Here is a 15,980-nt window from a genome sequence, read left to right on the forward strand (position 1 = left end):
CTGCGCTTTTTTTAAACCTATAATTCATTAAATAGTTGATAGGAACCGTTTGACAGATACAAAATTCATCACAATTCTACCTGGTTAATAAATAGGCTTTCAAATTCTTTTCAAAACTTTGACGAAAAATATTTATATCGAATTAACATATTGTTTATGGCAAGATGGTGCTACGTGAAATCAGACCTTTAAAAATGATACTAAATATATTTTGGTATCAGTAACTCACTACGATGGTTCTGTTAAATTGTTTAATGACAATAAAGCGACATTAAACTGTCTGCCAGTCAATGCAGAAAATTAATAGACTGGGTAAATTTTAGGAAGCAAAATTTGTTTTGTAAACCGAAAATAAGGACAAAGAATGTGCTTAGTAACTTTGATTCCTATTCTATGGTTTTATGGGGGGAAAATGGCAAAAATGATGGCAATTGTTAGTTCATTGTTTTGATGTAAATAAATTAAAAATTAAACGAAAAAAATAATTAATTTTTATTAGTCTTGAAGCATCGATTGGTTTTTAATAAATTAATTATAATTATAAAATATTAGAACTAAAAACGTTTTTTTAAAAAAATGAAAAATAATTAATAAATTTAACTAACAATAATTAAAGAAAAAGTTAAATAATTTAATTTAAATAAGAATTTTTGTTCGCTTTTTAAATTTTTAAATAAAAGTAATTCTGTTTTTAACTATCTAACGTTTTAATAATTTTATTTTTTTTAGAAATTATTTTCTTAATTTTCAATAATTTCGATTGATTGAAATTTTCATGTAAATCTTGTTTCAATTTAGTTTTTCTTTTTTGTTAATCATTTAAATTTACAACTTCATGCGAATATTGATAACAATTAAATACTCTACATTAATAGTTTTGTTCTTGTTCTTTACACTTCTCATGATTTCTTTTTTTTCATTTTATTTTTTTTAAATAATTTTTTCAACTTTCTTCCTTCCATAAATTTGAGATCACAGTTTTAGAGATGAAATATATATTTTTAAAATATATATCCGTTGTTTTGTTTTAAATGTTTTCACAATTCAGTTAAATTTGTAAATATTTTTATTTTTCATTTATTTATCTAAAAGAGAAAACATCGATCGATATTTTGCGAATGGAACATTTCACATTTTCAACAGATTTGAGCTCTCACTGGGAGATTGGTTTTTTATTTCACTACCAAAAATGCATATCGATGGAACTTTAAATCATCAACGAACAAATCTTTCAAGCATTTCAATCGTCAGTCAGTCACTATTTGCGGAATAGATAAAGGAATTCGTTTTCTGTCTTACGACACCTCAAGCTGAATTTTCAGGTTTTTACTTCAAAACATGTTAGGTCAAACTGAATGACCTTAAAATATTCTCCGGTGCGATGATAAACGAAACTAGAACAATATTTTGACGTTTCAATGAGTGTAACATCGAAAATTATCTGTTATTGACATTTTGTTATCGATGAAATAAAGAGCATAACACTGGCTAGTGTTCCCTTGTTTATAGCAAAATTGATGAATCTAACGAAGTACTAGATTCTCAAACAATGAATGATATTTTTGAAACAATAGAATAAACAGATTAACTAATCGTGCCACGGCTGTCGAGGACAGCTTTAATAACTTTGTATTAAATTGAAATCCACAAACTACTCCTCTTCATACTTCGCTGTGGATAGATTCAGTATACTGCCTAAGATGTTCTTATGAATCGTGCTTCTGCAGAATCAGAAACACTTTGCGAGCAAAATTCTTGCTAGTTAGTAAAATTGTCGCTAAACTACAAGACGAGACGAGTAAAAAAAACCTGCTTGTATACATGCAGATATCTATATACGTTGGAATGATCATCTCGAACAGATTTCAATGGTACGTTCAAAAGAAGCAACAACAAAAACCCAACGAGAGATTTTAATCACAATTTTTATTATCACCGAGATATTTTTTCCTCAAATATAATTTCATATGTGTCAGATCAGATGGTTGCGTTATAAATTTTATATGAAAGAATGGAAGAAAAAAATCGTGGCTTAGTCTTGGTTGAGGTGTGGTAAATATAACGAAAATATTTATTTCCTTTTTTTTGTGTTGTCTTGTACACGGTGGATCGTTTGTTTTTTTTCTTCTCTTGAGCAAGAATTCGCAGAAAATAAAATTGTTTTCTGAGCAATGCTAACAGAAAAAAAAATGAGTGAGAAAAAGGCCCAGTCATCTTTATTGTCATGTAAATTCGCTGAAGATGATGAATTGATTTGATCGCGTCTCTGTTGGTTTTTATGAATGAAGCTCTATACCGATTCTCCGATGTCAATACACAAATATTATGAATGAAATTCAACGTAAACTAGATGTACCAGGCAAGAAATATTGGTCAAATGATGTAATAGAACATGATTTAAGATCAAACACCGAATCAACATAGGTCCGAATAGTTGTGTGTGTCGGTCGGTTTTTTTTCTCGTCTTCGTCTTTGAATATTAAATTAGTTATTCATCAAACGATAAGCTTTTTTTTTGTCGTCTGTGTCTGCCTCTTGTAATATATCATCGAATAACTCGTCACATCGTGATCGTACAATAACTGTTTCTCCGTTCGCTATGCCAAGAGAATAAAGATTAACTAGAGGAACTTGAGGATGGTTATGAGATAAAAATAGTCGAAAGAACTCCAAACATAATTCAACAAATAATTCTGACTGAATTCCGATCTCGATTATCCTACCAAAGATTTGTGCAAAATATAAAGTAACTCACCGCAATGCTGCATTCCGATTTTTGATGGTCAAAGGTATCACAATTACTTGAAACGGTTATGACAATTACAACATTCAATTTTTGTTATGTTCGTAAAACTTAACACAACATAACAACCATTTTTTTTCTAAATCACACAACTCTTTTGAAATTACTGGATAAACAGCACAATAACAACACGTTGATCATCACCGTTGCTACTATCGGTTAACATAAGATCAGCATCGTTAACACTAGCCGTGTGCAATAATTGTGGCACTGCGACTACGTTCGGTAACTGAACGAAAATGTTCTGATCATTATCTTCGATTGATTGATTTACACTTTGATCGTTAACCGTTCCATCAGTTCGCAAAATATCTACCGACGTTTGGGCTTCGGTCTACAAACTAGTTGTATTCGACGTTGATACAATTGGAATCATATCTTGATCTTGGTGCAACATATGATGCAAATGTTGTTGTTGCTGGTGATGATGCTGCTGCTGCTGCTGTTGTTGTTGTTGTTGTTGTTGTTGCTGCTGCTGCTGCTGCTGCTGCTGCTGGTGGCTATTTGAATTGTTCTGGTTCATTTTGTTCTCTTTCTTGATGCGTTGTTTTAGGTGAACTTTTGCATGTCGTTTCTTTTCATCGGAACGGGCAAATTTTCGGCCACAAACGTCACAGGAAAACGGTTTTTCCCCAGTATGCGTTCTTATGTGAGTGGTTAGGTGATCGGAACGGGAAAATGATCGCATACATATTCGACATTGAAATGGTTTCTGAACGGAAAAAAAGAGAAAATAATTTTTGAATAAAATTGGTGAAAAGATCAATGTTGGTGTGGCAGCCGAAAGCGCTATTTAAAAAACTCGACAAAAAATCAAAAAAAAAAAATTTGCTCACCTGTCCGGTATGTATCCGAATGTGACGCGTCAATTCGTCGGATCGGGAAAATCGTCTATCACAGTGTTCCACCGGGCACGCATACGGTCTCTCATGAACTGGAGTTTTACTGGGTCGGTTTGGATATTTTCGTGGCTTGACTGGGACTAGTTTTAGTGGAATCGGACTCTGCTGGTACACTTGTGACAGAATTTCATGACCTTTACTCGTCGATGGATCGTACGGAGCCAGCTGTACATTGACGTTGTAGTTTTGTTGCATTATTTGGCTGTCGTTCGAACAACCCATTGAGAATTGCTCTTGTTTTGGTATCAGTCCCGATGACGATGCTGATGACGGACCAGGAACGACGAACGAATGCTGTGAATTGTAATCGGCTGGCGAGTCCAACCACTGTTTGCAATTTGAATTTCGGTTGTACTGAATGTCAGAATTTTGGTCCATATCTAAGGACATTGACGTTGGCACACAACTGCCATAGCTTGTCGGTTGTAATAGTAACTCAACATGATGCGGTCTGTCATCATAGTGGTGGATGGGCGAGGGTGTTTGGGATGTTTGATTGTGGGGAGCGTAGTGAGCTTGTGCTGTATTCTGTGGACCCGGTCCAAGAATACCAAACAGTGGCGGTTGATATAACGTTTTATCGGGACTCGGCAAGCCCCATCCACTTAAACCCGACGATGGTGGTGACATTTGACCCGGCATTACAGACATTTGCGGTGAATTCATTTGAGCTGTTCCCAAGCCCATGTTCGGGCTACCTGTTGTGGTAAAAATGCCACGATAAGAAACTTTACCGGGTGACTGATGGGTTTGTATGTGTGGTGAATGATGTTGAGTGTGTTGTGTGTCATTTTGGGTATTTTGATGATGATGATTATGATGTGGATACATGCTCGCACTACTTGTATTACTTGTTTCTTCTTTGACGATTGAGGTGGGTGTACTGCGCTCTTCCTTCAGCGGACTGCACAGACTTCGACAGGATGGGCTGGATGTAGATTGAGGTTCCAGTGAGAGTTCTTCGGATTCAATGGAGCCTGCAAATTAATGGAACATTTAGTTGGGTGCCTTGTGCTTGGTTGATTAAATGTTTTATTGTTTTTCGCAGTGAAAGGAAACTCTACCTAAAAATGTTCATTTAAAGAAATTATCGTTCGAAAACTTATATGAGTAAACATCATTACTTCGTGTCATACGTTCATATCGACATCATATGTGCTGCATAAAATGCAGTAATATAAAATGCAGTGAGAGAGAGAAGTTTTGATTATTTATTTCCGCTTAACGAAACTATATATATTATCAGTTCCAGAAACTGTTTTGCGTGACAACACTGCTCTCAAATGGGATGCACACCATAAAGTTGAAACCCGTCATGGTGGTAATTGAATCGATTTTCGATGTTCTATATTATACAAATGTACATTAAAAACTGCACAGCACGTGAAACAAACGTCTCAATATCCCTATACATCCCATATAATAAACACACAATATTGTTTCCACTAAAAGAAAACGGTGTGTCATTTCATACATAAACAAACAAACATATAAATACAAAATGTTGTTTCAGAGTCGATTTATTTACACAATTGAGATTTGAGAAGCTATTCGCGCGGTTAAATAACGAGTTTGATTTTGTTTTATATGGCCGTTGATAGAATCTCCAACATTATTAAGCCATCTGAATATTTCGATGTGCACTGCTTTTTATAAATTATTGGACTTGAGTCAAGTCTTGAGCCGTATAAATACGAAACGTAATATGCAGTTCCAGGTATGTCGTTGAAAAAAAAAAAAAGTTCTTCATGGTACTGAGGAAAATATAGAGTGTAATGTATGGATCTTATTCACTGTTTCTTGAGTTGCGTAAATTTATTCGAATTAATTGAAATTTGTATGTGTCGAATGACAAGTCCAAAACCTTGCCTTTGAACTTTGGTTCCTAATAACTCTACCAAAATTAGTTCCTGGAACTAGAAAAGTTAATTGGGAGACTCCAGTAATTAATTGGGAACGTAAGCAACATTCCCACTGTTAAAACCGTTACTGTTTACTTTACAGTTGAATTTACAGCTATCAGCCGTTTTGCTAGCGAGTCGAAATAATAACTTCTGCTGATGACATCAATGTGTCAAATAAATCATCCGACTGGAAACTAAAAAATGAAAAATTTTCGGTTTTTCTTTTCTCCACCGAAATATACCAACCATTCTTAAACGAAATAATTTATTATTACCCAAAGTGTCACACCGCAATTAAACTCTGAATGCCAAATTATATATCAACCATTTGTGACCTATTAATTTGTTAACAAGCAATTAATTTTGCTCGCGATTATTTTTAATTTCGTTAAATTCTTCGACCCAGCCTCAAAATGAATTATATATATGTATCAATTGATGTTGGAGCAAAACGGTTCACCGGCAATGGTTCACATTTTTCAGACTCATATGTAACTCTGTCGGTGAACTGTTTGGCCAATGAACATTTTTTTACAGAATGGAAATAAGAATCGGAGATAACGATCCCCATGTGATTGTTTTCATGTTTGTGGCGATAACACCCTGATATTGATAACCTATATCATAATGAAGTAATAGATCTGATAATACAACACTGTAAATATGCTTGCCATTTCTTACTGTTCGCCGATTTATCTAACTATAAGACGACAAAGTTTGGTGAACGACTTGCGCGTCCCATTTCATATGACTCTGTCACATTTCCATTTCGTTTCCATTGGTCTATTGAAATATTAATTTGAAATGAATGTCGAAAAGAATTTACAAGAAAATGTATGAATCCACTATAAAGTCAACTGATGTTGCCTGTGAAGTCTGACCAATATATACGTATATTCGGATGTAGAGAAGAAGAAACATAACAAAAAAAAACCTCATTACCAAAGCTGTGATTCTGTTTATTTGCTCTGCCATCGAAAATGTCGTTTGATAAATTATAAGTGACTCATTATGTGTGTATAAAAAAAAATGAATGAAATGGTGTTGTGGCGTTTTATTAATAATTTTAATTTAAATAGCATGCGGTGGTATTTGAGTTTTGTTTTCTTTTTGAGGCTCGTTTTTTCTTCTGTTTTGTTTTTATTTTGTTTATTTTATTGGTTTGTATGAACTGTCGAGAGACATTCATCAGGTGTTTAAAACCTTCATAATGCGGACAATGTTTGATTGGATTCTTAAAAAAAAAAGTTTCATTGACAAAATACTGTAACCGAAACTGAATCAACGAGTGGCGTCGATAAATTTATATTTCCTATGTATATGCGCGACGTATAAAGCTTTTTAGTAATTACATTTCATACTTAATTACTCCGATCGATGTTTGTATCTTGGCGGTTTTTTTATTATTATTCCATTCGTTCGTTCGACGAGGTCACATAAAAATATTCATTTAATAAATCTAAGAGTTGTAAATCCAAACAGACCGAACAATTTCCAACTAATAAAACTCGTTCTACCAGAAAATGATTTATCATCTCAACATGAATTGTCTTCCCAAATTGATACAAGCATATAATCTGAATGACGAATATTGTCTTCGTCTTGCATTAATATGACTCCAGTAAAGTTTAAAATAACCAATATTTTTTGGCAAGATCATTTTGCCAATTACATGATGAAACAAATGAATTATTCTCGGAAAGTCCAATACATCACTCCACCCCCTTCCAGTAATAAATCGACCAGACGAAGGAAACAATGTCGTTTTCCAAAAATTTATTTTTTGTATATTATGAAGATGCACACATTGTCCATTTTATAAAGTCATATAACGAAAATGTTATAAATATGTACAATCCAAACAATCAATGGTCGAATGTTTAAGAGGATATGTGTACAATAAAATCCAGCTAAATAAATTGCATCGCTCATTCCACTTCGGATCGTACATTTTGTTAATATAAATTGTTTTGCATATATTTTACGATTGCATATTGAAAATGATAAATGATCCTCCATAGTCACTCGGTGATATAATGTCAACTCGGGTAGCTTATAATATGTTTCAAGACTCTTCCGATATATTATGTTCATTTTTCTGTATACATTTTCGAGTTTTTGAAATATTAAATTAATTTGGCAAAAGCATTGCTAGATTCAAACATAAAATGCGCCAGATAATACCATCCCATGTATATATCACGTAATTGTCATAATAAATGAAAATATTCGACATATAAATTTCGGAAAACAAATCTCCGCATACACAATCCGGGACGATAATATTTAAAGAATTACATTTTATCAATCTCTAAAATAAAATGAATTTGATTGAGCACACACATTAACATTCTAAATATTGTTAGTCGCAAGCTTCCGTTTTTGTCTTTTGGATATTATTTGAATGCTTAAGCATACACACCGATATCCCTAACATAAAAAAGAGAAAAATCTTAAATATTTGGTTAAGTCTTGAAGACAAACTTTTTTTTTCTGTTTTTTTTAATCATCATCTCGGTACTTCTCAATATAATATCGTGTATAAGGTCCGAATACTATACACATTGAATGTCATCACTTCATACCAGTTATACCCGTACACGTCGTAATGGAGTATACACCAAATTGTTTATATTGAATCAAAATAAACAAGAGAGCAGAACCGAAAAAAAAATTGTTTTCATTCTCGCGGTTAAATATTGTCAACGCGTGGCGTTTCGAACCGTGTGTAGGTGGACTTTTGTCAGCTAAATAAATGTCGGATTTTAAAGAGATACTTTTGGATTATGCTTTTTCACTTTTATTGTAGCAAAAAGTGATTGTTTGTTTTCGTTAAACGTTGACGAACGTTCCTGCGACCGTAAAACATGTGTAATCTGGTGCTAAATTACTGATTTTATTATTATCCATGCATTTGATACGGATTGCTATTTTTGGGAAAAATTTTTAAAGAACAAAACTTCCATCGTATCGGTATGATCGTAGTCTACACAGTCACATCAAATTATCTCATCATGAATGCATATAACGACTATGAATATTTCGATCAGTCGTATTAGTTGACTAAGTCTTCATTATTGAACCGAATTTCTTCTGCTATGAATTACATACATCATTTGTTTATTCAGAGGCATTGTGCTGTTCATGGAAAACGATGTGAGAATTAGCAGACATTATAGTTCTAACATATCAAAAATATTTTGTTTCGTTGGAAGAAGCAAGTCGCTGTCTTCGTAGAAATTGTTTTTGAATATGAGAGTATATGCGCTTTTAATGATGTTATACGGTATAGCATTCAGACTCAAATATCGTTGTTGTTAGTGATGTTCGCTGCTCAAATTTCGATTAAATTTAAATTTCTTCATAAAAACATCTTAGAAACCAGCAGTGAAAACTGATGAATTGCAAGTAAACGACTCCGGTATCAAAATTTTACCGAACAAAGAAAATTGCAAAGGTTTAAAATGGATGCAGAACAAGGTAGAAATTGCGAAAAAATACTGTAACCAAAATAATAACGTCAATGGAAACTTACCACTAATGGGTGGTGGTTCAACGACAGTCGACGGTCCGAAAAAGGATGGTATATCACTGGACGTTGTTACAGGTGTATTCAAATCACCCGTTTGTGACTCAGAAACAGTCTGTGACTCTTCCACCGATGATTGAGTGTCGGTGATAACTGTATCGCCAACGTTCGTCAACAAACTCAGATGGGGATGACAATTGTTATTATTGTTGGCCGACGTTGTGTTTGATTGTTCGACGGACTGCTGATGGTGATGATGTAACTGTTGCTGATGATGTTGATGCTGTTGATGATGATGCTGTTGTTGCTGTTGTTGCTGCTGCTGCTCCTGTTGGTGCTGCTGATGTTGATGATGATGCAGATGATAATGATTCAAGTGATTGTTATTGTTGGCCGTGAATATGTTATTATTGTTTGTGGTTATTGAAGACGTTGTTGCTGCCGTTTTCAGTAGGCTGTCAAAGCTGAGCACATTAAAATGAGCCGCTGCAGCCGATTCGGTCAGTAGAAATGCGTGTGGTGGCGCAACAAGAGTTTCCAATCCTTCCATGATCATGGCCGCTGCTGGTCCAGGAGGGGCAACGCCGCCTAAGTAAATGGAAACAAAGAAAAAACGAAATTAGAAACAATGTACTGCTATAATTCGATCAGTTAAGTTGATATGTGATGTATGCATCTTAAGCGCTAAAGACGACAATTTTTCTCAAACGATGTGAACAGCAAAATGTTGTTCCATGTACGATCTCAATTGATAAAATTACGAAAACATAAATGTATGTTTATATTGAAAATGGTTATCTCAGAAGATAAATTGGTTTTTAGTGTCGTTAATTAATTTAACACAATTGAACTCTGACTCGGTTTAATTGGGAACAAACATATGGGTCATCGTTTTTATTGTGTATAACGTACATATAATACGTTCCAGTGGCAATTCATTTTCTTTTCTGTTCTTAATGTATATCGAAACGAAAGGGTTCCATTCATAATATAAGTCAAGTGTAAACCATTTCGGATATTATCAACGTTGTGCATCTGAAATTGTATTCGATTTTAATGAACAATTCGATAGAGAATGAATATTATCAATGTTCTAAGCCATTGAATGTAATGAATGACCGAACGAAACCGATTTTATACATTCAATGTTTACCGAATAAATAATAAATAAAAAATCAATTTGAATGAAATTCTATATAATCGACACACACACTACACACCTTATTTGGCCGCCGGCACTTCAAAAACGAAAAAAACAGAATACTGAGTCTATTCTTCTTTATACTTTTCTTCCACAATTTATCAATAAAATAACAATAGGTGAGCACTTAGCACCTGTACTATTTTTGTTTTCTGAATAATCAGTAAGTTTATATGGGCAATAGCTCTTTCGGTGCTCATAAACATGCCGATGCAATAACATTTATTCTAAGGCGAAAGTTTTTACGGGTTTGATGTTACCAAAAATAGTTTTTCGAAAATTGTTGGAGATACTGGAACGAAAGTCCTGCGAAAAGAATTTTTTACTTGATTTAAAATTGGAATATACAGTTTTTCTAGGCAAATATTTTTGCTATCAAAGAAGAAATAAATTGAATTCCTCGTTTGCAACGATTGGAATTGGATTATGCGAAAATAACAAGTCCTTTTATATCTTCTTGCTCCAATTTATTTAAATATTTCATATTTTTCTGGAACGCATCTTTTTCCCTACATTTGCCCTGCATAGCATATATAGATGCATTTACATATTTCCTTATCCCGATCCGACTAGAGATAGAGATTATTGCATAAATAGTTATCGGATATTTCCTCATCGAATCGTATTATCAATGCGATTACAATTGGCATTATAGAGAGTTAAATAGGTCACGTATATCGTTCGCAGAATGAATGGTCTAACAATTTTCATTTGAATTGAATTCGATTTGAATTATTTAAACGATCCGATTCCGACGTTAAAAATACGTAAATCAATTTTGATTGTTGGCTTCAACTGTTGGGATTGACAAATTAAATTATTATAAATCGAAATTGTGTACGGTAAAAGTTCGTCACTAATTTACACATTTCCAGTTCAATTTGGAGAATTGTAATGAAATTGGCAATTCTACAGATTAACGATTAATAAATAATGGATTTTGAAAAAAGGCGACTGTTACTGATGCACTTGCGGTACAGTATATATTTCACAAGTAAATATTAGATTAAACTGTATAACATCGAACAATTCAACGTTTGAGCTCTAAGTTTTTGGATGAAATGATCTCGTGACAAAAAACACGACCAACTTTGATTTTATGGGAAAAGACACGAGCAATTTTGCGTTGATGGGATCGACAATTTGCTGCATTTTCTATTCTTATCCGATATTCACCAATGGTGAATCACCATAGACTAAACAATGAAAAATGCAGCATAATTGTCGATCCCATCAACGCAAAATTGCTCGTGTCTTTTCAGCCTTACCAACTAAAATTTCCAAAATCCCCAAGGAGTGCTAAATGCCGATTTAAAATTGATATTCCCAACATAAAACCAAAATTAAATGTAAATTACTCAACTAACACAAAATAAATATAGCGAAAAGCGATGTCGATCCTTTTGTTGCTCGATCACCAAAAAATCACCAGGTCAAGGACTTTAAAACCCATTTATTATAACTTTTCCCTGTCACAGTCCAGTTCTCGGTAAACCAAACAAAATGCATTGACGGATGAATTCTAAATACAGAAACTCTTTAAAAAAAATGAATTGCCGACGGTTAGCACTCAATTAACACTTCGGTAGTGTTTTCTTTTGTATATATTGTAATATATATAATGTTTGAAGAGCGCTTTATTTTATCAATATGGTATTAGAAGCAAACAAACCTAATGCCATTAGACATGCGCGTGTGCATTAAAAGATCTCTTATCTAAATCGAATGTTATAATATGGACAAAAAGGGAAGGATAAGATTTTTCTTAATTATTCGATGTGTGTGGCTTTGTTGTTTTTTTTTTCGTGTGTGTAATTATAAGATTTACAAGTTTAAATTAAATCTAATGAAAATAAGAGAGAAATATTTAGTTACACGATTTGAACGAATGAAGATATTTTTTTCTACTTTGATTATTTCATCATGATTTGACAATGAAAATTAACGTTTGTTTTTCTCAAAATGTTTTTTTTTTTTATTCTTTTCTTCTTTATTGATTCGTTGTAGTTGTTTTTTTTTGGTATATTGTGTTATGTATAAATGGCGCCACAATATAATTTACACAGATAGTAAAAGATTGTTTAAAGATGGATATTGTGAAATTTTGAAAACCACAAATTTTGTGGTTAATTAAAAAATCTGTATTTTTGTTCGGATTTTTCGATCATATTCTAAAAATATCACCAATGAATGGTAAAAAAAAATAATCATAAAAAAAAATCGAAGAAACATCTCTCTCACATTTCCTTTTTTGTAGACACTTGTTTCGGTTGTATATAAAAAATTATTTATTTTTTTTCTTCATTCTGTTCATCATGTTATTATTTAACTCTTAACCGCAATCCTGTTAAATATGGGACGCCCACTAAATCACCTTATTTGAAATGATGGCATTAGCTTAAAGTATATAAAATTTATTAAATTTTAAATTTATTGACATGGTCGTTTGCATGTTGTGTTGTGTCCGTTTTTTTTTTTCTTCTCCATTTTATTTCACATTTGGTTTTATTTGATGTGATATGCATAAAATGTGTATTGTTTTTCTGATTTTTTTATTATTATTTAGTCTTTAAAGACTTAACATTTCTTAAGTGAACCGTGTACCATGTACCATACTATTTCGTATAGTTCGATTATATAAAAAAAACCGAACGAACGAATGATTTAATCCGAATCGAACACTTGAAGAAATTTTGGCAAATCTTAAGTAGCCGACAAAGGAAAAGTTAGTTTTTTTGGGTATAAATTTAAAGTAGACTATTGAAACGATCATGGTGTATCATTGAGGAATCTAAGTAAATATTAAATTTACAAGAGGTTTTTCGAAGATTACCTTAATACTGATTCAGTAACACTGAACGATGATTTTTGTTCAAATCATTTTAGAATCTTATTTTGACAATATATAGTCATTTAAATCTGTTACTCCTATTGTTTACACTATAGTTTCGGATGATCGGATAGAAAATGTTTTACTTAATTTGTTTAACCTATGTATTGATATATATATATATATAGGAGGACACTTTTATGAGCTCATCGTTCATTTTTAGCATCCTGTCGATAACAAATTACTGTCAAGATGATATCCTGGAAGGTAAAATCTTATTAACGAACAATATGATATTCAACAATTTCAATGCTTGAATACAGGTTACAAATCGTAAGCAGTGCACAGCATACAGCTTGAAAATGTTGAAGTCAGGAAGCTATACAGACGTAATAATAAATAATTAAATAAAAATTTAAACTAAAGCCTAGCGCTAAAGATGAAGTTTCTTAAGGTAGTCAGTAAATGTGACAGAATTGCTTCCGTTTAAAATCCAATTAAATCTGATGGGATAAATTCAGTACCGTAGTGCGTTATCAATTTTGATTAAAGTAAATTCTGGTGAAATATTTATTGAGTCATTCATATTAGACGATATTAATATCGCAAACTTGCGGTTGAAACTTTGAAGGAAGTAGGACTTGTCGAGTGCTTTTGTTGGAAATTAAATCTGTTACGAGTTAAATTGCGGTGGAGGGAAATATTTTCAGGGAATTTCAATGAGTTTCGTAATGAAATAATAGAGAGACGAACCAAATATTTGACAATTATCAACATTCTCAGTAATTACCAAGTTTTAGAGCTTTTCAATAAATATTGTATCCATACTTTCGTTATCGGTAATATCTAACGATGCTTTTAAGGTAATGAAACTTCTCTGCATTATTGCCTGCTAGTTACGTACTTTATAGCATCCATAGTGAATCACTCACCAATGGCAATATGTTAAATAGTTGGATTGAAGAATCGGCAACTTGCTGCCATGAGAAGGATGAAAAAACAGAAATTTCACCAGTTTCAGTCATCCAATTAATCCATTGCACATTGTGTGCTAGGAGACATTCAAAATTAACAAGACAGCAAACTGTACCGAATTTCATCACAACAAACCAAACGAATTCTCAAATTCATAGCCTGCAACAAGTGCATTACAACGATAAATGTGTTAAACATTTTTCGACACTCGTGTTCAATAGTAACCTTACCCAATAGTCGGTAAAACCGAAATCAACTTGTTATATCTCAACAATAAAACTGTCTATATATATACAACACACAACATACTGTGTGTACATATCTACGAGAGTAAAGAACGAAAAAAAAGTAATGTGCCAAACCACCAAACAAAAAAAAAAGTTTCGAATAAACAATGACGCAACTGTATAAATAAACACAAGTATCCCAAATAACTCGATGATTTATCGCGAATCAGTTCCAAAAATAAACGACATTATATTGCACAAACACAAATTGTTGGTACGTATATAGTACGATTCTAACGGCCACTTGTTTCAATACATGCAAGTTTTCCGTTGGAAAATCGTTCCACACCAAAATAAAATAAAAACTTTCGTAAATTTTCTCTCATGAAATACCAAAATATGCTTTTCACGTTGTTGGCGTTGTTTTTATATACACAAACGAAAAAAAATTTATTGGAAGAAAATCGATGCAAATAGTGAGACAAACATAAATCCGTTCTAAGACGCATTAATAATTACCTGGATTATAAATGTAACGAAGTAAAAATACGCTACAAAAGCGTTTCCAATCACTTAATTATATGCAGCCAATCTTGATTGGCTTACAGACAATCGCCACACAATATTCAATAAATAAATAGCACCTTTGGGGCACACTTCAACTTGTCGGGAAAAAAAATATTTTAAACTCACTTGAGCGAAACAAATATATTCGATTTTTATTTATTAAAGAAAAGTCACCCACACGTTGTATGTATGAATTTGTATTCTTGCCGTTCGATTAGCATTTAACTTGCAATACACAACACTTTTTTTTAATCGAAGAAATCACGTAAAAGACATAGTCAATCTTACTATCGAGAACTCTGTGACATACACTAAGTGTGTATATTATTGACGGTCACTTCCTACACACTACACACTGTCGCATTCGATCTTTATTTTAATAATTTTTTTTTTATATATTTTGTGTCGTAATCGCACACGTTTCTATATATTTTTCTTCAAATTCTAATTAATTGCATTAGATGTGTGTCTCTCTTTTAAAAAAAAATTTCTTCTTTTTTTTGTGTTTTACAAAACCCACATCTAACCGACGTAACGTTTCGACTACTACTGAAGCGCGAGCCGACCATACAATTCGTTTTATGAATGAACTAAAGAACGTTCCATAAATGGAATGCATATGGGAGATGGGCCGGTACCAAAATCGACGCGTATGATATCCCCTCTTACCAATACATTGAACAGCGAAATTTACGTTAATGTTATCCCTCCACTCTACTATCAAAAGTTTTTATATAAAATTATACGCGTCTCGGTGTAAAAAAAAATGATTCTTTTTGGATATACATTTTAGCGTCTCATTCACAAAATGTATTCGATGTGGTCTGAGCATGTGGATGTGGAGTCGACGGTTGATGGTGTGCGTTTGGAGAAGGAGAGTTGTACTTATACATTTAGACGATAATAGTAGACTAGTGACGTAATGACACTCGGCACGCGTCCAGATTATAATAATATCCGAAGCAGTAAAGCCCGAGATATTGAAGAGTTTTCATTTTCAGCGTAAGCATATGTTGTATGAAAGTGCTTCTCTTTTCGGTTC

General features: G+C 32.9%; 1 protein-coding gene across 5 annotated transcripts in view; it reads right to left on the reverse strand.

Moving 5' to 3' along the window:
- Window positions 1-894: 894 nt before the first annotated feature.
- Window positions 895-15,980, reverse strand: part of LOC119068732 (probable serine/threonine-protein kinase yakA) — a 44,755-nt gene continuing 29,669 nt past the window's right edge. For 3 of the 5 annotated variants that reach the window (XM_037172442.1, XM_037172433.1, XM_037172459.1), the window contains 3 exons: window positions 9,145-9,726; window positions 3,640-4,682; window positions 895-3,515 (listed from right to left, as the gene is read on the reverse strand). In XM_037172442.1, the coding sequence (XP_037028337.1) occupies window positions 3,138-3,515; window positions 3,640-4,682; window positions 9,145-9,726 (2,003 nt within the window). In that variant the 3' untranslated portion in view covers window positions 895-3,137. Of the gene's footprint in view, window positions 3,516-3,639; window positions 4,683-9,144; window positions 9,727-14,890; window positions 15,508-15,980 lie in introns of those variants that run through there. The other 2 variants (XM_037172449.1, XM_037172469.1) reach the window with 2 other exon arrangements.

Source organism: Bradysia coprophila, chromosome II, assembly GCF_014529535.1.
Source record: "Bradysia coprophila strain Holo2 chromosome II, BU_Bcop_v1, whole genome shotgun sequence".
Taxonomy (NCBI): domain Eukaryota; kingdom Metazoa; phylum Arthropoda; class Insecta; order Diptera; family Sciaridae; genus Bradysia; species Bradysia coprophila.